The sequence below is a fragment of the Nerophis lumbriciformis genome, linkage group LG03 (genome assembly GCF_033978685.3).
Source record: "Nerophis lumbriciformis linkage group LG03, RoL_Nlum_v2.1, whole genome shotgun sequence".
NCBI classification, from domain to species: Eukaryota; Metazoa; Chordata; class Actinopteri; order Syngnathiformes; family Syngnathidae; genus Nerophis; species Nerophis lumbriciformis.
This window is the reverse complement of record NC_084550.2, coordinates 31,790,001-31,815,000: the sequence shown is the minus strand read 5'-3', so window position 1 is coordinate 31,815,000 and position 25,000 is coordinate 31,790,001. Positions and strand designations below refer to the sequence as shown.

The window sequence follows — 25,000 nt, the reverse complement described above, 5'->3', positions numbered from 1 at the left end:
TTACTTCATCAAAGATTAGAAGTTGGGCTGCACAGAAAAATCTGCTGCCGAGTCATGGAAATGTGAGCTGGTAGAATTGATGGATTCCTGACACTATGCCACCTCGTCCAAGATTAGTGCCTCCATGTTTGGTAAGTGTGTCCCCAAGACAACCTGGGCCACCTCAACACTTATTTACACCAAACGTTTGGACCTCTGAACGTAGAATTATAGCATGTAAAAATGTACTAACGGCCATGTCATTTTGGTTTGTGCTGAACATTTGTTTAAAAAACCATGACAACACACTTATCATAAACTTTAGCCTATATCAGGGGTTCTTAACATTTTTGACCTCGGGGCCCAGCTTTTCCAATACAGAGCACCGTTTTGTCCTACTAATTTCAGCCATCCTTGAACTCATTGCAGTTTGTTTACATGTACAACTTTCTCTGATGCTGCCACAGAAAGACGTGTTTTATGCCACTCCTTTGTTTCACCAAACGTTTTATGCTGCGTGAGCTATGTTGATTTGCTGGAGTGCTAATCAGGCATATTTGGTCAATCCATGACTGCAAACTAATCGATGCTAACATGCTATTTAGGCAAGCTGTATGTACCTATTGCATAATTTGAGCTCATTTAATTTATTTAACTTATGTCCTCTGTGTATTTAATTCATATTTGCATATCTCATGACACATTAACTGTATGTAACATTGGCTGCATTTCTCATAGTTGTTTGTGTGCCATGTTGTTCCAGACCACAGCAAACATTACCCAGCTTGCAAAGATTGTAATAAATCCATTAGAAAAAGACAGCCTGCTGTTTCCTTTAACTTGGACACGCACATCTATACCTTTGGCCATTCTGAGCCAGTCGTTTCCAGAAGTTATCTCATTCTGTGAGAAGCCTCCATTTTAATAAATGTTTTACAAACATGTGTAGAATAAAAATTAAAATACAACATTTCTGTCAACAAAGATTTGCGTCAGCCTTTGATAGTAGGCTAACATGGCTAATATAGACACTTACATCATGTGTTGTCTTCAATATAACAATTATATAAGACTTTTAAAGTCATTTTGATAGTAGGCTAATACAACTAATATAGACATTTACATCATGTGTTGTCTTCATTATAACACTTATATAAGACTTTTAAAGTCATTTTGATAGTAGGCTAATACAACTAATATAGACATTTACATCATGTGTTGTCTTCATTATGACACTTATATAAGACTTTTAAAGTCATTTTGATAGTAGGCTAATACAACTAATATAGACACTTACATCATGTGTTGTCTTCATTATAACACTTATATAAGGCTTTAAATTCTTTGCGGCTCCAGACAGTTTGTTTTATGTATTTTTGGTCCAATTTGGCTCTGTCAACATTTTGGGCTGCCGACCCCTGATGTAGCCTATAAGTATACCTTGGTAAAATGTCTCCTCTTTAGTTTTGGGCATACATTAGGCTGCTACGCATATTTTCACCAGTATAACCATTGCTAGCGTTGGTTGTAGTCTTTGTTTTCTGATAGTACTGACAATAACCATACGATTGCCACTTGTTGTGATATTGTACCCAGGCACGACCTACTTCTTCCTGAAAATAGCCTCATTCCTGTGTAAAATGTGTTGGTTTAGAGATTTGTTATTGACAAAACTTGTCTATTCAGCTCTTATGGTCCCAGCACCTCAAACCCTCGTAGGAGACAGTAGAAGTTTGAAGTTCCTTGCAGTGGCCCAGTCCATATAGCTGGATTTTGGCTGTGTATCTGGCAACCTCAGTGAGGGAATTCTCTTCACATCCTATTGTTTTTATATTTCTTTGAAAAAAACACAGAAGTGATATTTTGACGTGAAAATTGATGCTTGAATTGCCTGAGAGTAACTTCTGTTGTCAAGATTACATTTCAATATAAAAGGTGGTCCATAATAGATTTGTGTGCTGCATGTCAACAACATGACAAAACGCCACATGTTGGACCATATGATGACAAAGATGTGGAGGGAAATGAGTGTCTCCATGGTGACAGCACACATTTTTGTACGGGTTATCAATGGTCCACAAAGTGGTAGAAGATCACACGCAACATGTAGCGCTCACAATGTTATGGTCTGCACATGCTGTTTGCATCTTATTAGATCAGGCCCAAAGTGTAACCTTGCTATGGTTTAGAGTTGACTCTCATGTTCTTACCTGCGTGAAAGAATCTGACGCCCTACTTCTTCTTGTCCGCCTCTGCAATCACCGGCTCTGTTCTCAGGAAAGACAAAGTGGTCAGTCTTCACTTGGAGTCCAGAAACCAAGGCGACGTCTCGTTCCGACTTACGTCTGACCTCCAACTTGCAGCTGATGGTGACCTCGCCGTGGTGGTTCTTGGCCCTGCACGTGTACACGCCGCCGTCAAAGCTAACCGGTTTGCGGATCTCCAGGGAGCAGATACCCTGGACGCAGATCTGCCTGAATTTGGGGTCTTCTCCGATGATCATCTGGTTCTTGAGCCATTCGATCTTGGGCTGCAGGAAGACATTTTACCTAGACAAGTCTCAACAACTAGCGGCTCGTTTACATCAGTGGTCCCCAACGCATTTGCACAGAAACATTCATTCATTTATAAACACATTTTGTCCAACTTAACTTTTGCCTGTCCCACTAAACACAGCAATAAGCTTGTTTATAGATGTATATTACAACTCACCATTTGTTATAGTACTTTAATGCACATATAACATTTGAATGTGCCATATTGTAGCTAAAAGCTAATTGCCATCTGCAGGGTCCTCGTACATAGCAGGGGTTCTTAACCTGTTTGACCTCAGGACCCAACTTTTCTACTACACAGGGACCCGGGGACCACTCCAATATTAACACTAAATTAGTAATCTTCCTCTTGATTTTAATCATATTCAATAATAACAAAATATCTAACGTACTTACAGTTTACTACCTTATAAAACGATATACAAGCATGTGTTAATCACAAAGATCATATCATTAATTTAACAAATAAAACCTCAGGCTTAAGTTAGGCTGATTAGACAAAATACATTTACAAACAATATATAATATGTTGTGCTAAAATAAATAAACTAAATTAACAATACATGTGTTAAACTTAACTGTCTATACAATTAAAGGGGAACATTATCACAAATTCAAAAGGGTTAAAACCATTAAAAATCATTTCCCAGTGGCTTATTATATTTTTCGAAGTTCTTTTCAAAATTTTACCCATCACGCAATATCCCTAAAAAAAGCTTCAAAGTGCCTGATTTTAACCATCGTTATATACACCCGTCCAATTTCCTGTGACGTCACATAGTGATGCCAACACAAACAAACATGGCGGAAAGAACAGCAAGCTATAGCGACATTAGCTCGGATTCAGACTCGGATTTCAGCGGCTTAAGCGATTCAACAGATTACGCATGTATTGAAACGGATGGTTGTAGTGTGGAGGCAGGTAGCGAAAACGAAATTGAAGAAGAAACTGAAGCTATTGAGCCATATCGGTTTGAACCGTATGCAAGCGAAACCGACGAAAACGACACGACAGCCAGCGACACGGGAAAAAGCGAGGACGAATTCGGCGATCGCCTTCTAACCAACGATTGGTATGTGTTTGTTTGGCATTAAAGGAAACTAACAACTATGAACTAGGTTTACAGCATATGAAATACATTTGGCAACAACATGCACTTTGAGAGTGCAGACAGCCCAATTTTCAACAATTAATATATTCTGTAGACATACCCTCATCCGCTCTCTTTTCCTGAAAGCTGATCTGTCCAGTTTTGGAGTTGATGTCAGCAGGCCAGGGAAGCTAGGGTCAATATTCTTCTCTTGATCATCTTCGGTGGCATAAGGGACGGTGTGAGCCAAGACATCCAGGGGGTTTAGCTCGCTCGTCTGCGGGAACAAACTGCCGCCATTGCTTACCGTGCTAGCGAGGTCCTTTGTCCCTGAATTGCTCACACACTCCGGCAGATTCAATGGGGGTCTGGCGGCAGATTTCTTTGACTTTATCGTTGGAAATGCATCTGCTTTGAGTGTCGCAGGATATCCACACATTCTTGCCATCTCTGTCGTAGCATAGCTTTCGTCGGTAAAGTGTGCGGAACAAACGTCCAATTTCTTGCCACTTTGGCATCTTTGGGCCACTGGTGCAACTTGAATCCGTCCCTGTTCGTGTTGTTACACCCTCCGACAACACACCGACGAGGCATGATGTCTCCAAGGTACGGAAAACAGTCGAAAAAACGGAAAATAACAGAGCTGATTTGACTCGGCGTTTTGAGAAAATGGCGGATTGCTTCCCGATGTGACGCCACGTTGTGACGTCATCGCTCAGAGAGCGAATATTAGAAAGGAGTTTAATTCGCCAAAATTCACTCATTTAGAGTTCGGAAATCGGTTAAAAAAATATATGGTCTTTTTTCTGCAACATCAAGGTATATATTGACGCTTACATAGGTCTGGTGATAATGTTCCCCTTTAAAGTGCAGAGGAAAATACATCTTCACCACTTTAGTCATAATTTTTGCGCTTAAGAAATTTCTCTATGACATTAGCGCTGTCACAGCCCGGGCACATGCCAATGCGCATTCCTCAATGAGCGCAGCAGAGCGCACCTCGGGACACGCCCACGGCCGCTCCTCTCCTGCACGCGCCACTCCACCGGCTGCAATCAATCTGAAATCAGCGCACCTGTCGGTGATGATCTTCCTGGTGTTCTTAAGCCTGCACAACCTGCCATCGCTTGCCGGAATATAACCTTCTGTTGGCATACCGTAAGCTCGTCTCCAGCTTCCTAGTTGCCTTCTGTCCTGATCACTTCGTTTTTCCCTGCGTTGATTGTCGTGTCCTCCCTCACCCCGCAGTTCCCTGTGTGCATCCCCGAGTCAAGCTGTGCGTCTTGTGCTCCAGGATCTTCCCTGCCTCCCTCGTGCTTCCTGGTTCTCGACTCCTCGCTTGCCCCGGACTACGACGACTCGTTCCTGCCTCTCGACCCCACTTCCGCTCCTGGACAACCCTACCTGCCTTGACCTTGTCGGACAGCACCGCTCCTCTCAACATGCACCTCCAACATTTATGGTAAAACGCTCCAGTTAAATACTACACATAGTCTTACACCATACACACTCTTGGATTTTGTCACACTCCATTTCCTTAGTTATAATATTTAGTATTGTTTAATTATATATATAATAAATCTCAGAGCTACATACTACCCCTTGTGTCTGTTGCCGTCACCTCCCCTTCAGTAAACATAACAAGCGCCATACTTCTTTTGTTTGTTTTATATTGTCATTACTGCTGCAAGTGGTAGAAAAGTGTATTACAAAAAACAAGATATTACATTCTAGGGGGCGCTTGCGCGCCAACGCTGGGACCCGGCCCTATGGTTAAGAAACACTGGTATACAGTAAATGCCATCAACGTGCCTATTATAGCGTTATAGTGAATTGAATTTTCATGCTCATTTTTTTGCTGTTTTTGCTGGAAAGCCGGTCCGTGAAAATAATGTGTACATTAAAGCGGTCCCCGGTTAGAAAAAGGTTGGGGACCCCTGGTTTACGTTATTCACGTTGAGAGAGAAACTCACGATGGAAGTGGACTGTTGAGTTCTAATGCCATGGTGACGACCTCTTGGGAATGTCACACCTTGACCCCATCTTTCCATCTGACGTCATGGCCGACCCTAACCCTGCCCTGAACCACCATGCAAAAACTGTCAGGTCCAGTCCGAGCCTCCTCACCCAGACCGGATGGGCGTGCGGAGCCGTTGCGGACGGACTTAGCGATGGAAGGGTGGAGGGCGTACCTTGGGGAACCCCCTGACGGAGCACAGCAGCTTGGTGCTGTAGCCCACTGTGGTGGCCCGGTTGGCCAGAGACGTGGTGAACTTGGGCGCCTCGGTGAAGTCGTGCTCCTTGTACTCGGGAGCGTGGTAGTCGATTCCTGGGAAGAAGAAGCTGATGTTTAGCAGCCGGGAACCATGCAAGTCGGGGCTCACGTCGCACCTGTCTTGAGGATCGTCGCCTCGTCTTTGGTGACGGCGGACTCCTCGCTGATACCGCACTTGTTCTCGGAAAACCCTCGGAACTTGTAGGTGTTGCCCATGATGAGGTCAGAGATGGTGGCGTTGAGCCTGTTGTAGTGTTCCAGCACAGTGAACCAGTCCTGTGGACACAACTTCATCAGGATCACTCTCCAACAGAACCATCTTCTCAAATCGAGTCTTACTCCAGTCTTCTTGTCGGCCTTCTGGATGGTGTAGCCCGTGATTTCTGTGTTGCCGTTGTCTTTGGGCGCGGTCCACTCCAGGGCCACGTTGAAGCCCCATGTGTCCACGATCTTCAAGCTGGCGGGGGGTCCTGGCAGCTCTGTGGACCACCAAGATTAGCAGATGAGAGGAGACCTCCCAAGAGTTGTACAGAGGTCTAGGTAATCTGCATGAGTCTTTTACAAAAGCCAAAAGCAGTGAAGTTGTCACGTTGTGTAAATGGTAAATAAAAAGAGAATACAACAAATCATTTTCAACTTCTATTCAATTGAATAGACTGCAAAGACAAGATATTTCATGTTCACACTGAGAAACTTTGCAAATAATCATGAACTTAGAATTGAATGGCAGCAACACATTGCAAAAAATTCATTTTTACTAGTGTGTTACATGGCCTTTCCTTTTAACAACACTCAGTAAAGGTTTGGGAACTGAGGAGACACATTTTTGAAGTGAAATTCTGTCCCATTCTTGCTTGATGTACAGCTTAAGTTGTTCAACAGTCTCCCTTCTCATATTTTAGCCTTCACACATTTTCAATGTCTGGACTACAGGCAGGCCAGTCTAGTACCCGCACTCTTTTACTATGAAGCCACGCTGTTGTAACACGTGGCTTGGCATTGTCTTGCTGAAATAAGCAGGGGTGTCCATGGTAATGTTGCTTGGATGGCAACATATGTTGCTCCAAAAGCTGTATGTATCTTTCAGCATTAATGGTGCCTTCACAGATGTGTAAGTTACCCATGTCTTGGCCACTAATACACCCCCATACCATCACACATGCTGCCTTTTACACTTTCACCCGAGAACAGTCCGGATGGTTCTTTTTGGTCCACAGTTTCCAAAAACAATTTGAAATGTTGACTCGTCAGACCACAGAACACTTTTCCACTTTGCATCAGTCCATCTTAGATGAGCTCGGGCCCAGCGAAGCGTTTCTGGGTGTTGTTGATAAATGGCTTTGGCTTTGCATAGTAGGTTGGTAGGTCTTTATTGTCATTACACAAGTACAACGAAACTTTGTAGTAGAGTTTTAACTTGCACTTACAGATGTAGCGACCAACTGTACTTACTGACATTGGTTTTCTGAAGTGTTCCTGAGCCCATGTGGTGATATCCTTTACACACTGATGTGGTTTCCGGCGTTGCCGCTTACGTGCAGTGATTTCTCCAGATTCTCTGAACCTTTTGATGATATTACGGAGCGTAGATGGTGAAATCCCTAAATTCCTTGCAATAGCTGCTTGAGATATGTTGTTCTTAAACAATTTGCTCAGGCATTTGATGACAAAGTGGAGACCCTCGCCCCGTCCTTGTTTGTCAATGACTGAGCATTTCATGGAATCTACTTTTATACCCAATCATGGCACCCACCTGTTCCCAATTAGCCTGTTCACCTGTGGGATGTTCCAAATAAGTCTTTGATGAGCATTCCTCAACTTTCTCACTCTTTTTTGCCACTTGTGCCAGCTTTTTGGAAACATGTTGCAGGCATCAAATTCCAAATGAGCTAATATTTGCAAACAATAAAAAAGTTTGTCAGAGTGAACATGAAATATCTTGTCTTTGCCGTCTATTCAATTGAATATAAGTTGAAAAGGATTTGTTGTATTCTCTTTTTATTTAACATTTACACAACGTGACAACATCACTGCTTTTGGCTTTTGTACTATATGTTCCAGGTTACCAAAACCTCCTTCTTCATGGACATGATCAAAGGCCTAAGCTGATTTTGCTAGAAGATAAATTGTCCCACAAAAAATCGCTAAAAACGATAAAAGGGCTGCAGAATTATTTGACATCGAAATCAACATCGAGGTTTGAATTAGTGTGACAACTTGACAGCATTTGAGTGACAGACATGTCAACCTATCAGGATCGCTGACCCTCCCCTTTGTTTGTCTCTCTTTTCAAACATGGAAAAAGAGGTTTGACCATGCAGTGTATAAACTAACCACTTCAGGCTTCACATCACATCTTAAAATAAAGCCTGTAGCTCTGCCAACTTTTACCAAAATGTATTTCGATACTTTTCTAAATAAAGGGCACCACAAAAAATGTCATTATTGTCTTTATTGTAACAACAAATGTTAGTGTTCATGAAACATATGTTTATTATTGTAATTTAGTCCTTAAATAAAATAGTCAACATACTAGACAACTTGTCTTTTAGTAGTAAGTAAACAAACAAAGACTCCTAATTAGTCTGCTGACGTATGCAGTAGCATATTGTGTCATTTATACACCTATTATTTTGTACACATTATGAGGGACAAACTGTAAAAATGGATTATTAATCTACTTGTTCATTTACTGTTAATATCTGCTTATTTTCTGTTTTAACATGTTCTATCTACACTTCTGTTAAAATGTAATAATCACTTATTCTTATCTTCTTTGATACTTTACATTAGTTTTGGATGATACCACACATTTAGGTATCGAACTGATACCAAGTAGTTACAGGATCATACATTGGTCATATTCAAAGTTTATAAACATAATATGAACTTTAAAAAAACAAAATAAGATTTTATGATGATAAAAAATATCGATATGATCATAGTAGTATCTACTAGATACAGTCTTGTACTTGGTATCATTACAGTGGATGTCAGGTGTAGATCCACCCATGGCATTTGTTTACATTGTGACGGCGCTGAGCTATTGGATCCTCCTACGGTGTGTAGTGAAGCATGTTTAGCTATTCGTCCTCCTCCAGTGATAATGTTACATGTAAAAAACTTACTTTGTCACCATGGAGGTCAGGATTAGTGATTTAGAAGTAGCTAAAACACTGTGGATGGATGTTAGCCGCCAGCGAGCTAGCCATGTCTTAAAGCAGCTCTTCCTGAGGGTGTTTCAGTGTTATAACTTCACCTTTATCTTTACTTTTTACACCAAAATGCGTCCATTCTCCCTTTTCGTACAGAATTTGACATTCACTATGTTGGACAAGTACAGAGTTACAGTGCATCTGGAAAGTATTCATGGCGCTTCACTTTTTACACATTTTATCATTATGTCAAGATAATGGCACTAACATTTACTTAATTTAAGAACATTTTTTAACATATTGAGAAAAAAGGTCTCATTTGTTTTTTCTCTCAAGAAAAGTGCACTTGTTATTAGTGAGAATATACTTATTTTAAGGTATTTTGGGGTTCATTGAGGTTAGCTAATTTTACTTGTTTTGGAAAATCTTGACAAGCCACATTTTCTTGTTCTATTGGCAGATAATTTTGCTTAGTTCAAGTAAAATACCCCTCATTTTTGTATTTTTTTTTCTTCTTGTTTTTGAACACTGACTTTTTGCAGTGTGGCCAAACAGCTAATTTGCATTCAAGCTACAGACACACAAAGTGTGCCTGTACTTAAGTGGTCTACATTCCAAGATTAATCGCAGAAGGACCTCAAACTAAGTGTTGGCTCGTCAACTTACCAACAATCTGAAGGGTGAGTGAAGCCTTGTCCTCAAAGTCCTCCACCTTCACACACATCTCGTACACACCAGAGTCCTCTCTCTCGGACGCGCGGATGAAGAGGATGCTGTCCCTTTCCGTGCTGCGGATAATCACCCTCTTTGGGTCTAAAGACTGCCCGTTCTTGGTCCAGCTGACCACGGGCTTGGGCTTGCCCTGAAAGACGGAGAGTCACACCTTGTCACATGCTGCAGTCCGCTCAGCCAGCACATGAGAGTTTAGGGCGTACGGTGAAAGGCAGGGTTAGGTTGATCTTGTCCCCGACGTAAGCCACGTATCTCTGCCGCAGGAAACGAGGCAAGCGGACCTTGGGGCGATCTACAAGAGAGTGGTAAACCACAGGTATTAACCAGATTGTTGGGAAACAACCATTCACAAACAAATACATTTTGGAACGAAAGATCCAATTTCAGACACGTAAACACACAAAAAACATGCAGGTAAAAAAGGTAAGTAATGTTTAAACCAAAAATAAACAAAAAAGGTGAGTGCCCAAAGAAGAGGCATTGAAGCTTAGGGAAGGCTACGCAGAATGAAACTAAAACTGGACTGGCTGCAAAGTAAACAAAACACAAAATGCTGGATGACAGCAAAGACTTAAGCGTGTGGAGCAGAGAGCACCCAGAACAGACCATATGTATCCAGTCTTCTTTGGCTTCCAGTCAATTATAGTCCTGACTTTGTGTGCGTTGCATGGTGGGGCCCCTCAGTATATCACTGACTTGTTATGCCCCTACTCTTCAGTTGCATGGTGGGGCCCCTCAGTACATCACTGACTTGTTATGCCCCTACTCTTCAGTTGCATGGGTCTTCAGGCCAGGGTCTTCTAAAGATCCCAAAAACTCATTTTAAAACCCGTGGAGATTCCAGACTATAGCTCCCAGACTCTGGAACAACTTGCACCAGTCCCTCTGTGATCTTGACTGTGTTGACACTTTTAAAAAACATTTGAAAACTTCTCTTTTTAGTAAATCTTTTAGTTAATGCACCTTTTAACCATCATTTTTAATCCACTTTGTATCCTTTTTATGATGTTGGCCCTGTTGTTTTCATTGAATTGTTGTGAAGTTAGCATATTAGTCTCATGTTTGTGAAGTTAGCATGTTATGCTAACTTCACAAACATGAGACTAACATGCTAACTTCACAAACATGAGATTGTTTGTCTCAAGTTTGTGAAGTTAGAAACATTTGAAAACTTCTTTTAGTAAAGCTTTTAGTTAATGCACCTTTTAACTATAATTTTTAATCCACTGTATCCTTTTTATGATGTTGCCCCTGTTGTCTTCATTGAATTGTTGTGAAGTTAGCATGTTAGTCTCATGTTTGTGAAGTTAGCATGTTAGTCTCATGTTTGTGAAGTTAACATGTTAGTCTCATGTTTGTGAAGTTAGCATGTTAGTCTCATGTTTGTGAAGTTAGCATGTTAGTCTCATGTTTGTGAAGTTAGCATGTTAGTCTCATGTTTGTGAAGTTAGCATGTTAGTCTCATGTTTGTGAAGTTAACATGTTAGTCTCATGTTTGTGAAGTTAGCATGTTAGTCTCATGTTTGTGAAGTTAGCATGTTAGTCTCATGTTTGTGAAGTTATCATGTTAGTCTCATGTTTGTGAAGTTAGCATGTTAGTCTCATGTTTGTGAAGTTAGCATGTTTGTCTCATGTTTGTGAAGTTAGCATGTTAGTCTCATGTTTGTGAAGTTAGCATGTTAGTCTCATGTTTGTGAAGTTAGCATGTTAGTCTCATGTTTGTGAAGTTAACATGTTAGTCTCATGTTTGTGAAGTTAACATGTTTGTCTCATGTTTGTGAAGTTAGCATGTTAGTCTCATGTTTGTGAAGTTAGCATGTTAGTCTCATGTTTGTGAAGTTAGCATGTTAGTCTCATGTTTGTGAAGTTAACATGTCTGTCTCATGTTTGTGAAGTTAGCATGTTAGTCTCATGTTTGTGAAGTTAACATGTTAGTCTCATGTTTGCGAAGTTAACATGTTAGTCTTATGTTTGTGAAGTTAGCATGTTAGTCTCATGTTTGTGAAGTTAGCATGTTAGTTTCATGTTTGTGAAGTTAACTTGTTAATCTCATGTTTGTGAAGTTAACATGTTAGTCTCATGTTTGTGAAGTTAGCATGTTAGTCTCAAGTTTGTGAAGTTTGAAACATTTTAAAACATCTATTTTTAGTAAAGCTTTTAGTTAATTTGCCATTTAACTATCATTTTTCATCCACTTTGTATCCTTTTTATGATGTTGCTACTGTTGTTTTCATTGAATTGTTGTGAAGTTAGCATGTGAAGTCTCATGTTTGTGAAGTTAGAAACATTGAAAACTTCTATTTTAAGTAAAGCTTTTAGTTAATGCCCCTTTTGACCATCATTTTTCATCCACGTTGTATCCTTTTTATGTTACCCTTGTTGTTTTCATTGAATTGTTGTGAAGTTAGCATGTTAGTCTCACGTTTGTGAAGTTCAAAACATTTTAAAACATCTATTTTTAGTAAAGCTTTTAGTGAATGCACCTTTTAACCATCATTTTTCATCCACTTTGTATACTTTATGATGTTGCTACTGTTGTTTTCATTGAATTGTTGTGAAGTTAGCATGTTAGTCTCATGTTTGTAGAGTTAGAAACATTTCAAAACATCTATTTTTAGTAAAGCTTTTAGTTAATGTGTCTTTTAACTATCACTTTTCATCCACTTTGTATCCTTTTTATGATGTTGCCACTGTTTTTATTGAATTGTTGTTTTTGTCGGTAGGTTGTGAGTTCAAACCCCGGCCAAGTCATACCAAGGACTATAAAAATGGGAGCCATTACCTCCCTGCTTGACACTCAGCATCAAGGCTTGGAATTGGGGGTTAAATCACCAAAAATGATTCCCAGGCGCGGCACCGCTGCTGCCCACTGCTCCCCTCACCTCCCAGGGGGTGATCAAGGGGATGGGTCAAATGCAGAGGACACATTTCACCACACCTAGTGTGTGTGTGACAATCATTGCTACTTTAACTTTAACTTACTTCAGCTATGTTTTGTACAACGCTTAGTGATTTTATCTTTGAAAAGTGCTTTGGAAATAAAATGTACTTACTGAGTTTCATTTTTTATGTTTTCTGCCTCTGGCTCAAAGATAGGTTGAAAAACCCTGGTCCAAACTACACTAACCCTGGTGCACACAACAAATATCATCCCAACATGCTTCGAAGTAGTTACAAGTATGTTTACAGTCCAGTACTTTACGTGACCACATGCCGTACATTTCACTGGGGGCCCCACCTGCTGCGTCCACCGCAGCAACATTTGTCAGGACTCAAAATAGAGCGCGTGTGAGCTCCTCACAGCACAGGCTGTGTCACCTGTGGACTCTCACATGACCACCAAGGAGGGCAAAGGTGCCAATAAGCAAGAATACTTTGCCGTTTTGTCGCTTCAATTAGGACAGATTAGAAAGTAAAACCATCTCTGTGGGTGTCATGAGATCCGGGTGTAAGCACCCCCCACAGACCGGCATCCAAATGAGCTCGGCTTATTTGTGCCAAACACTCGGACGCCCCGCCCATTTCCAAAGGCATCTAAGCTGGTAACGGAGCCAGAGAAGACGCGCTAATGAAAAATAAAATCTGTCATATTCCTGGACCGCCTGCCAAGACATGTTTGTCGTCCCTCCATTACGCTAACCATGATTTGCAGGCCAGCCCATAGTGACACACATCTTGCTCTTTAAAAGCCTTTGATGATTACCATGCCAACAATGTCAGCTTCTCCCAGCATGCATCATGTCAAGGATGGTTGTCGACACACACTTGGATCTCGTTTCCAGGCTTCACAATCCATGAGCTCTAACACACTTGTGGCCGTTCCAACTGAATCTGTGGTATTTGCACCCCGGGAAAAAAAATGCAGAAAGACGAAATGAAAAGTAAAACATGTTTTCTTTAAGAGTCCTGCACGTTTATCTGACTGATTATTGCATAAATACTATTCAAAAGATGGGTGGTAAAGAGTAGAAAACCACCATTTGTAGCCACTTTCCACAATAAGATATTACCATTTACCGTATTTTTCGGATTATAAATCGCTCCGGAGTATAAATCGCACCGGACGAAAATGCATAATAAAGAAGGAAAAAAACATAAGTCGCACTGGAGTATAAGTCGCATTTGTTGGGGAAATGTATTTGATAAAAGCCAACAGCAAGAATAGACATTTGAAAGGCAATTTAAAATAAATAAAGAATAGTGAACAACAGGCTGAATAAGTGTACGTTATATGAGGCATAAATAACCAACTGGTATGTTAACGTAACATATTATGGTAAGAGTCATTCAAATAACTATAACATATAGAACATGCTATACGTTTACCAAACAATCTGTCACTCCTAATCGCTAAATCCCATGAAATCTTATACGTCTAGTCTCTTACGTGAATGAGATCAATAATATTATTTGATATTTTACGCTAATGTGTTCATCATTTCACACATAAGTCGCTCCGGAGTATAAGTCGCACCCCCGGCCAAACTATGAAAAAAACTGCGATTTATAATCCGAAAAAAACGGTAAATCTCTCAGAATTGTTGTGTTTCTCCTTTTCCCAAATAAAGCATTTATCTTAAAACAACAACAATATTTTAGGTAAAATTCACACTTAAGTGGTGTCCCTAAGTTTTGACTCAGTCCTGTTTTTAATCAACACAGGTAAAGTCAAATAACAGACAGGGCTTTGCTGTCCGTAACACACACACACACACACACACACACACACACACACACACACACACAGCAAAATGAGCTAACGTTACGCTAAAAGCGAATTAGCCTTCACCTCAAGCCAGGACTGCAAGCGAGCTGAGCTGCCTTTTATATTTCTAGAAGGTCAACGGGCTCATAGTGATGTTACTAGTAGTTGACTGGGAGGTGTTTATTATCATTTGGGGAGAGTCCGCTGCCTGATGATTACCTGCTGTCAAGTCAAAGTACAGAGCAGCACAGACACCACTTATTTGTAGAGCACACTCCAGGCCTGAAGGGGCAACAGTGAGAGCTGAGGGCTGAACATCTCCACCTGCTTCCAACAGATTGGTTTGATTGAGTTCACCTGCTCAGAGCACATGCTCAAAATGTTTGAGCTTCAGTCAGTCACCCTTTTGACATGCTGCTAAGAGGAAGGAAGACAGCTCCTGTTTGGACTCAGAAGACGCAACTGGTTATCAAACTATTCTACTATTCTACTATCACCTAATCTACTATTCCACTGAACCACTATTCAACTAATCTACTATTCAGCTATTCCACTATTCAGCTATTCAACTATTCCCCTATTCAACTATTCATTCTGTTCATCCATTCATCTACACCGATAACCCACTTTATTTTATTACTTCAAATCAAACATCAATAAATCACAAGGAAAAAGGATTGAGTTGTCCCTTTGAGTCCTTCCTGAGTCCAACTGGACCTTTCAAGTTTGGGCACAGCTGTGAAAAAACCTGGAGAACTTGACAGTTGATAACCACCAGCGTGGCAGTGAAGACGAGGATTAAAGGCCTGAAGTCAAAGAAGCTGCTGTCGCAAAGGGAGGTACTTGAAACTGCACCATGGCAAGCGAAGCTCTTGGGAAAACAGTCAAGCAACTGAAGCAAGAGAGGACCGTAGCCAAAAGTGTCTTCACCAAGCAAGCCAACTACCTCAGCAGAGCTGCAGATACCATGATAAAGCAGGAACTACAAGAGGAGTTCTGCAAACTTTCCAGTCTGGCAAGGGATGTCGGTGAAGCAAACGATGACTACGAGACCGGCCTACTGGTGGACATCGAGGCAAAGTCTGAGGAAGGTGAGGACGTGAAACTAAATTTGCAGCAGCAAAAAGACATAGAAAAAACCACAGATGAGTGTGAAGCAAGACTGGATGAAGTCCGGAAAAAAGTTCAGCACAACCTTTGGTCCAGATATGGTGAGGACGAAGTCAACTCTGCAATAAATGAGGCAGGGATCGCCAGTGAAGATGTCCGGAGAATGCCTGTGACTGCAATCAACAGAGACGGATATGAGCTGCAGTGGATTGGAGTGAAATCATTGGTCAAAGATGTAATCACAAGCATGACTGAGTGGGAAAGGTGGATTCCAGGTGACCAAAGGCCAAGGCTGGAAAGCAGAGTTAAGGACCTGAGTGCGCTCAGCAATGTCCTCGAGGCTAGAAGGTCAGAATTCCTAATGGCACAAAGAAGTGCAGAGGAAGGAAGAAGAGGAAGAGAACCCAAGCTCCAACCAACTCCACAGCCGGTGCTGAGAATCAAACCCACCAGTCTACCCAGGTTCTATGGATTCAAAAGGAACTTCCATCGATGGCGTAGTGACTGGGAGAAACTGCAAAGACAGGGAGAGCCGACCGGCTCCATTGAAGTGAAGAAGTTTCAGCTCCTGGACAGTGTTGATGAGCGGATAAGCAGAGAACTACGCCTGTCAACATACAATGATGCGCAAGACATGTTCAGAGTGCTTGAAAACAGGTATGGCAACAAAACCACAATTGCCTTAGAAATAGTTGAAGAACTGGAGAAGATTCCTGCTTTAAAGTCAAACCAGCCAAGGAAAGTGATTGACTTAATCCAAAAGGTGGAAAAGGCCCTGGATGACCTGACAGCGCTGGGAAACATCGGAGCCATCAACAACCCCCTTGTGATCAGGTCAATAGAGAGTAAGCTGCCGGACAACATAAAGAGGGACTGGCTCACATTAATGGTCAACCCAGGAAGCAAAGTGACGGCAGACAATCACTTTGACAGCCTCCTCAAGTTCCTGAAGACCCAAGAAGAAATCCTGGAGAAGCTAGAGCAGCTTGGTGTAAGTGAAAGGTCTGAGAAGAAACCTACTTACATGGAAAATAAGTTTGCCTCTACCAGATTCACAGGCAAAGCCGGATGCGTTGTCTGTGGAGATGAAAAGCACCAGGAGAAGCTCTTCTTTTGCAAGCGGTTCAAAGAACTGAAGCCTGGCGACAAAGTGAAAGCTGTGGAAAAGCTAGGAGCATGCAAAAGGTGCCTAAATTGTCATGAAGAGGAGGAGGAGTGTACGGATACTTACCTGTGCAGGAACAGGGACTGCAGAAATTCTTCAGGCCACCACTTCTTTCTTTGCCTAAAGGAAGACCCCAAAAGAAGAGAACCTGGGAAAGGAGAAAGACCCAACGTCAGACGACAAGTGCTCACCGAGGAGCAAGAAAAGCTGATTTCTGAGCTCACCCGAGGGATGGCCGAAAAGTTCAGGAAGGTATTCACCAATGTGGCTGTGAAGACCTACTGTGCTGGAAAGATCCAACCTGGAGTGACGGATGCAAATACACGTGAGCTACCAGTAATTCTGATGCTGTTGGAAGTAACTAGCAATGCAGGACAGAAAATTGGAACTCTCATTGACCTGGCATCGGACACCAACTACATCACTCACAGAGCTGCCAGAAGACTCGACCTGCGAAATGAAAAGGTCACCCTTGTTGTCCAAGGAGTTGGAGGAATGACCATGACGGTAAAGACCAGAAGATATTTACTCAAGGTGAGAGTGAAGACGCCCACAGGCACAGAGAGAGCTCATGAGCTTGTATGCTATGGCTTGGATGAAATTGCCAAAGTGCACAGTGAAATCAAACCTCACCAAATCAGGAAGTTCTTCCCAGACATCAACCTAAAGGATCTGAAGAGACCAAAGCATATTGAGCTTCTCATCAGCCACCGTGAAGGAAGACTCGCTCCACAAAAAGTAAAGGTAATTGGGGACCTGGTCCTTTGGGAAAGCCCATTAGGAATGACTGTTGGAGGAGCACATCCAAACCTTTTTGAAAAAGTGGATGTGGCTATGCATAGATCCAAAACACACTTTGCCCGGTCTATGAGAACTACAGCAGTGAAATATCAGGAAATTGCTGAAACCAAGATGACGACAGCTGGCAGAGAGTTCTTAGACTGGTGGAAATGGGAAAGCATTGGAGCCGCCTGCGAACCCAAGTGTGGGGGATGCCGGTGCGGCAACTGTCAACCAGGAGGAAAAGAAATGACTATAAAAGAGGAAAAAGAGCTGGAAATCATAAGGAAAGGCCTCACCTATGTCAAAGCAGATGCACATAGTGACGAACCACACTGGGACACAAAATATCCCTGGATTGAAGATCCAACCTCGCTGCCCAACAACAGGAGTGCAGTTCAGGCCACTTTCCTGCGAACAGAGAAGCAGCTCAAGAAAGAACCAGAGTGGCGAGTGGCATACACAGCTCAAGTCCATGAGATGGTGGCAAGGAAAGCGGCAAAGAAACTCACCAAAGAGACCATTGCTGGCTGGCAAGGACCAGTGTGGTACGTCAGCCACTTGGTGACGCCAAACCCGCATTCAGTTACAACACCTGTGCGATTGGTATGGAATAGCAGCCAAAGGTTCCAAAGACGCAGCATGAATGATCTCCTGCTGAAAGGGCCTGATGTCCTCAATCCCATCTGAGCAGTTCTACTCAGGTTCAGAAGAGGAGTCCATGCTGCTCTTGGTGACATTAAAAAAATTTACAATTCTGTGTGGCTAGAAGACCTGGAGATGCACCTCCACAGATTCCTCTGGAGAGACACTGAGGATGGAGAAATTGAGGAATATGCCATCACCAGAGTCAACATCGGTGATCGACCAGCAGGGTGCATCGCACAACTCGCCATGAGAGAGACAACCAAGCTGCCCAAGTTCGCTCACCTGAAAGAGGAATGTAGGATCGTGGAAGAAGACTCGTATGTTGATGATCTGTTGACATCCCATAATGACCTGGAACAGCTGAAGGAAAACACAAGAAGAGTGGAGGAAATCCTAAAGTCAGGCGGGTTCTTTCTCAAGCCTTGGGTCCGATCAGGCCAAAGTGGGAGGCGGGAGTCTGTACCAATAGAGCCGAAATCCTCATCGGACAGGATCCTCATTCTCCCAAATCAGATGAGTGAAGATGAAAACAAAGCCCTTGGTGTTGGATACCTCATTGGAAAAGACAGACTCTACCCCATGACCTCCATCAATTTCTCAAGAAGAAAGAAGAAGATGAGAATGGGCCAAAATCTCCTGGTGGGAGAGGTGAGAGAAAAAACTCCAGATCAACTGACAAGAAGACAACTGCTTAGCCAGGTCGCTAGCCTGTACGACCCAAAAGGTCTTGTCACATCTGCTAAGCAGAAAGGTGCCATTCTTGTCAGGAAAGCTTTTCAAGAAGCAGCTGGAAGCAAAGCTCTGACCAGAGACACCTGGGACAAACCTTTGTCTGGAAAGTTGAGAGAAGAAGCCATCTCACTGTTTGAGGAATACACGCGCCTCAGCCAAATCACCTTCCACAGAAGCCTCACACCAGCCAATCGGATTGGAAAACCCTGGGGAATAACCTTCTCTGATGGAAGGGACAGAAGCTATGGAGCTGTGGTGTACCTCAGATGGGAGACTGAAGAAGGCATCCAAGTCAGACTGACAGAGTCCAAAGCCAAGCTCACACCCATCGACCAGAAAAGAGATGCAGTGAAAGCTGAAATCTGTGGTGCTGTCTTTGCTACACGGCTCAGAAGGTATATTGAAAAACACAGTCGGATGGAAATTGAATGTTGGCTCCATCTGCTGGACAGTCAAACTGTTCTGGGAGCAATCCAAAGAGAGAGCTATGTATATCAGACCTTCTTCGCAAACAGAGTTGGAGAGATCCAGAAGTCCACGTCTATTGAAGATTGGAGATGGATTCCAGGAGACCTGAATATCGCTGATCTCTAACCCTAACCCTAACCCTAACCCTAACAAGAGGAGCATCACCAGAGGACCTTAAAAAGGATTCTGTGTGGCAGGAGGGACCAGAGTTTCTAAAACATCCTGTGGATGAGTGGCCGACAAAGTCAGCCAAAGAGGTTGCTGCGAATGCCAAAGCGAGCATTGACAAGTTTCAAAGGAAGTCTTTCACAGCAGTGGTAACCAGAGCACAGGCAAAGAGAAACCAGAATGATGTCCCATCTACGATAGAAAAAAATCCGAAACCTACTCATGTCAGAAATGACCACAATTATTGTGAACAAGAGTCCAAGATCCAAGTCCGAAGACCACCTGCCGGTTCTGCTGTACAAAGAATCCTGGACATAAAGAAATTCAGCAGCCTGACCAAGCTGATCCGTGTCATTGCCTGGGTATGGAGAGCAGTCAGGAAGTGGCAAACTCTGATCAAACGCTCAGCCTCAAGTAAGCTAAAATATCAGGAAAAATCACCACAAATGTACAAGCAAGCAGTACTCACTGCTATCGAGTGTGAAGATGTGCTCAGGGATCTTTTTCTTGCAGCCCAAGAAGGCATAACCTTTCAGGACACCACACTGAATAGACTTGCTGTGTTCAGAGAGGAACAGACTGGACTTTTGCTCTGTGGAGGAAGATGTCAGATTTTTAATGAAGAAAAATCAGCAGTGCCAATCATACCTTATGATGAATGGGTATCCACTCTCCTTGCCCAAGAAGTACACAATGCCAACCATGAAGAGATTCCAGGAACACTCCTTCGGATGAGGAGGAAGGCATGGGTGGTAAAAGGTCGTAAAGTGGCTCAAAAGATTGTGAACAATTGTGTTGCATGCAGAAAAGCCAGAGCTAAAAGATGCCAGCAAATCATGAGTGACCTTCCACCTGAGCGTATAACACCAGCTAATCCCTTTGAGTACACAACAGTGGACCTATATGGACCTTATGAAGTGAAGGATGAGGTGAGAAAGAAAGTGAAACTCAAAGTATGGGGAATAGTCTTCTGCTGCATGGCATCCAGAGCCATACACACAGATGTTGTCAGTGACCAGTCAGCTGAAGGCTTCCTGCTGGCCTACCAGCGATTCACAGCACTGAGAGGGCACCCAAAAAAGCTGTGGTCAGATCCTGGGAAAAACTTTGTGGGTGCAAAACCTGCCCTTAAAGAGCTCTATTTGTTCCTTGACCGGCTGGAAAGGTCAAATATTGAGAGGGAAGCCGCCAAGAATGGCACAGGATGGAGCTGGAAAATCCACCCCGCAGACTCACCTCACAGGAACGGAGCTGCAGAGGCGGCGGTGCGCACTGTGAAGCGGGCCCTGCACAGTCTGGGAGGTGAAGGTGTCTTTACATGGAGTGAGTTTCAAACTTTTTTGCATTTAGCCTCCAACCTCGCAAATGAGAGACCCATTGACGCCAGGACCCAGAGTCGGGAGGACTGTGTGGAATACATCAGTCCAAATTCACTTCTGCTTGGACGGGCTGGACCCAAAGGAGATCCAGCTAGCTTTGAGTTCGAAGGCTACCCTTACAAGAGACTAAAGGCCATACAAACAGAAGTTGACCGATTCTGGAAGAAATGGAGTCAGCTTGCTGGACCGAAACCTCTTTGTGAGATCCAAATGGCACTCTGCCCACAGAAATGTGGCTGTTGGAGATGTTGTCTGGATGGCTGACCAGAACGCCCTAAGGGGACAATACCGGCTCGCCAGAGTGACCAAAGTAAACGCTGACAGCAAGGGCATTGTGAGAGATCGGGACTTTTCCCAGCTATCCAGTCTCCTCTGCAAAACCTGCTGAAAAGAAGGGAAAGCAGCAATCAAGTAAAATCCCGGCCACCATTCTTCACAGAGACGTCAGACGGATCATTGTTTTAATACCAGTTGAAGAACAAGAACAACATCATGCAAACTGAAGGTAAACTTGCCGGAACAGATGATGATGTGACCTCTTTGGGTTTAAAAAACCAAGAGGTCAAGTGGGAGGTGTCAAGTCAAAGTACAGAGCAGCACAAACACCACTTATTTGTAGAGCACACTCCAGGCCTGAAGGGGCAACAGTGAGAGCTGAGGGCTGAACATCTCCACCTGCTTCCAACAGATTGGTTTGATTGAGTTCACCTGCTCAGAGCACATGCTCAAAATGTTTGAGCTTCAGTCAGTCACCCTTTTGACATGCTGCTAAGAGGAAGGAAGACAGCTCCTGTTTGGACTCAGAAGACGCAACTGGTTATCAAACTATTCTACTATTCTACTATCACCTAATCTACTATTCAACTAATCTACTATTCAGCTATTCAACTATTCCCCTATTCGACTATTCATTCTGTTCATCTACACCGATAACCCACTTTATTTTATTACTTCAAATCAAACATCAATATATCACAAGGAAAAAGGATTGAGTTGTCCCTTTGAGTCCTTCCTGAGTCCAACTGGCCCTTTCAAGTTTGGGCACAGCTGTGAAAAAACCTGGAGAACTTGACACCTGCTAAACGCTAAGCACTGACTACATGCGCTCTGAATACGCACTGCTAAATGGTTGTTAGCGCTCTGTATGTAACCAATCAGATGGTTGTGTGGGTGGGACAATGCTGGGTGTGTGTAGAGGACTGACAGAAAAGAGGCAGAAGGAAGCGGAGGCGGCTACTTAATATGTTCGCGTGGAAACTCGTTCGGTACACCTCCGAACAGAACCCCTATACCAAAATGGTTCAATACAAATACACGTATCGTTAGATATTAGCGTAAATGCAAGGTGGCTACATTTCATTTATTAAGGATTCTGTGCTGAAAAGTCTGATCTTCTTAGGCAACTTTATTTTATTGTTAACAAGATGAGCCAAAACATATTTTAGATAAAATTCACACTTAAGTGGTGTCCCTAGGTTTTGACTCAGTCCTGTTACCGTAACATCACATACCCCCTTTGGAACATTCCACAAGTCACATGACCACAAGAAGTTCCATCAAATGATCATGGGAAGGACAAAAGTCAGCTCAATGGTTTCATTTTCAACTATGACTGGGAGGGAGGTTATTATTTTACCACGGTCCTGTTACTAGATTTTTCTTTTTTTTTCTATAAAATTTTATTTTTTTATGATTTTTTGGTAAATTCTAGAACCACTGCAATGTGCGTGAATGCAATGTGGCAAAATTTCATATTTTTTTTTTAAATGTTCTATGCTGAAAAGTCTGAAATGTAGTTGCCTGAGATGAGCCAAAACAAATTTTAACTCTCAGAGTAGATTGGAGGTACCGTACATGTTTGCTCTATTTTTGGCCATAACTTTGGTTGCATAACTTAATGAGTGTGCTTTATGATTTCCTTCTCACATTTAATTGTAATATGACAGGCTAACCTCCTCCAACCTATGGGAGACCAGGCTTTCTGCTCCGCCACCCCCAGTCTGTAGAGCACTCTCCCTGACCACCTGAGGGCACCCCAAAAAGGCTTAAAACCCCTTTTTTTTTTTTTAAAAAAGCCTTTTTTTTTTTTTTTTTTAAGATATATTTGTGCTAGTTTTCGCTATTAGGCTGTTCTAGTTTGTATTTTTTTACTATTTATTTTACTTGTTGGGTGCAGCTATTTGTGGTTCTAGCGTTGTTTTTTAAATGCACTGTAGCACTTTGAGGCTGTTTGTTCAATGTAAAGTGCTTTTACAAATGAAATCTATTATTATTAATATTTTCCTTTCAAATACTTTCCAAAACAAAGGAGACACTGGAACTCAAGGATGAAAAATCCTCAGGGACTTAAGAGGTTGTAAAAACATTTTGGATTCATATTTTTTCTACTTCTTTTGCTCAAATCTCATAATTAACGACAGTCCAAATAAATCATGTTTTTTTTTTTATCCTGACCATTTGAAGGCCCATTTGATTATGTCAAGTTTATTTCTTTTAAAAAGATTTGCAAAACATTAAATGTTAAAGAGCTGAGGTGTAAAGATAAGGTATGAATACGATGAGCTATAAGATAAGATAAGTTAAGTAATACAGTAACTTTGGATGCAGTTCTATGTTTTGCTCTGTCGGATTACAGAGTTTATACCAGTTGAGTATAATGAGGACAAAAAACTAAATTGTTAACTGTCATGTACAGTCATGACAATATAATCATGCATTCTGTAATTTCAAGATTTCATTTTGGATCAAAAGAGAACATTTCCAGTTTGGAACTAGATGGGCCATCACACAGAATTTAAGTAAAGAGTCGAGTAAAAAGATAAGAAATAAACATGAATCCAAACATGTTCTATAGACTCTCTATACTCTCTTTCCTCCTTGAGCAACTCCATGGCTACACAATCCAGAACCTTCCAGAGAGTTAGTCTATTCATTTGTTAGATAAAGTTAATACATTTCTAAAAAGTTGTTTTCAATGTATATCATTTGTATTTATATGATGAAGTTTAGTTCCAGAAGTAGTGTAGTTTGTGATGGTTCTCAAAGCTGTACTACTTTACTTTTAGCTGATTATAGAGCACCACCCCTTGTTTGGTTACTCAACTGCAGAGAGTACAAGGTGGTATTTACGTTTGCAGTAAGAGGTGTGTTTAGATGTTTTCTAGTAATTGTCAGGTCTTACTGGCGACCTCCTTCACCAGCACCGCCTCGGGGAGGGCAACGGGCGGGCTGCGTCCGCCGGCGTTCACGGCCACCACGCGGATCTTTAGGCGGTCCCCAGTGGTCTGGTTCTTGATGGCGTACCGGCAGGACTTCTGCAGATCTTCGTTGACAGCCTTCCAGTCCTCAGCTGGAGGGAGGAGAAGTCGGATTTAGTTCAGCATTTGTTGAGCGGTGTGACTGGAGTCATGAATTAAAATATCAAATCCCTGCTTTTCATCAGTTACACCAATAACTGTTGGACTTTCTGACTTTGCAATATACAAAAACCCAAAAGCAGTAAAGTTGTCACGTTGTGTAAATGGTAAATAAAAATGATTTGCAAATCCTTTTCAACTTATATTCAATTGAATAGACTGCAAAGACAAGATATTGTTATTTTTTGCAAATATTAGCTCATTTGGGATTTGATGCCTGCAACATGTTTCCAAAAAGCTAGCACATGTGGCAAAAAAGACTGAGAAAGTTGAGGAATGCTCATCAAAGACTTATTTGGAACATCCCACAGGTGAACAGGCTAATTGGGAACAGGTGGGTGCCATGATTGGGTATAAAAGCAGCTTCCATGAAATGCTCACTCATTCACAAACAAGGACGGGGCGAGGGTCACCACTTTGTCAACAAATACCTGAGCAAATTGTTTAAGAACAACATTTCTCAAGCAGCTATTGCAAGGAATTTAGGGATTTCACCAACTACGCTCCGTAATATCATCAAAAGGTTCAGAGAATCTGGTTAAATCATTGCACATAAGCGGCAAGGCCGAAAACCAACATTGAATGCCCGTGACCTTGGATCCCTCAGGCGGTAGTGCATCAAAAAGCGACATCAGTGTGTAA

The 25,000-nt window shown here is 42.2% G+C and overlaps 1 protein-coding gene across 4 annotated transcripts in view; it reads right to left on the bottom strand.

The window, feature by feature from the left end:
* The window catches only part of mybphb (myosin binding protein Hb), a 45,776-nt gene that overhangs the window by 8,997 nt on the left and 11,779 nt on the right, over positions 1–25,000 (bottom strand). For all 4 annotated transcript variants that reach the window (XM_061937238.1, XM_061937230.1, XM_061937222.1 and 1 more), the window contains exons 4-11: positions 24,124–24,291; positions 9,991–10,079; positions 9,722–9,917; positions 6,240–6,379; positions 6,017–6,176; positions 5,818–5,954; positions 2,323–2,509; positions 2,190–2,246 (exon numbers count right to left, since the gene is read on the bottom strand). In XM_061937238.1, the coding sequence (XP_061793222.1) occupies positions 2,212–2,246; positions 2,323–2,509; positions 5,818–5,954; positions 6,017–6,176; positions 6,240–6,379; positions 9,722–9,917; positions 9,991–10,079; positions 24,124–24,291 (1,112 nt within the window). In that variant the 3' untranslated portion in view covers positions 2,190–2,211. The remainder of the gene's footprint in view (positions 1–2,189; positions 2,247–2,322; positions 2,510–5,817; positions 5,955–6,016; positions 6,177–6,239; positions 6,380–9,721; positions 9,918–9,990; positions 10,080–24,123; positions 24,292–25,000) is intronic.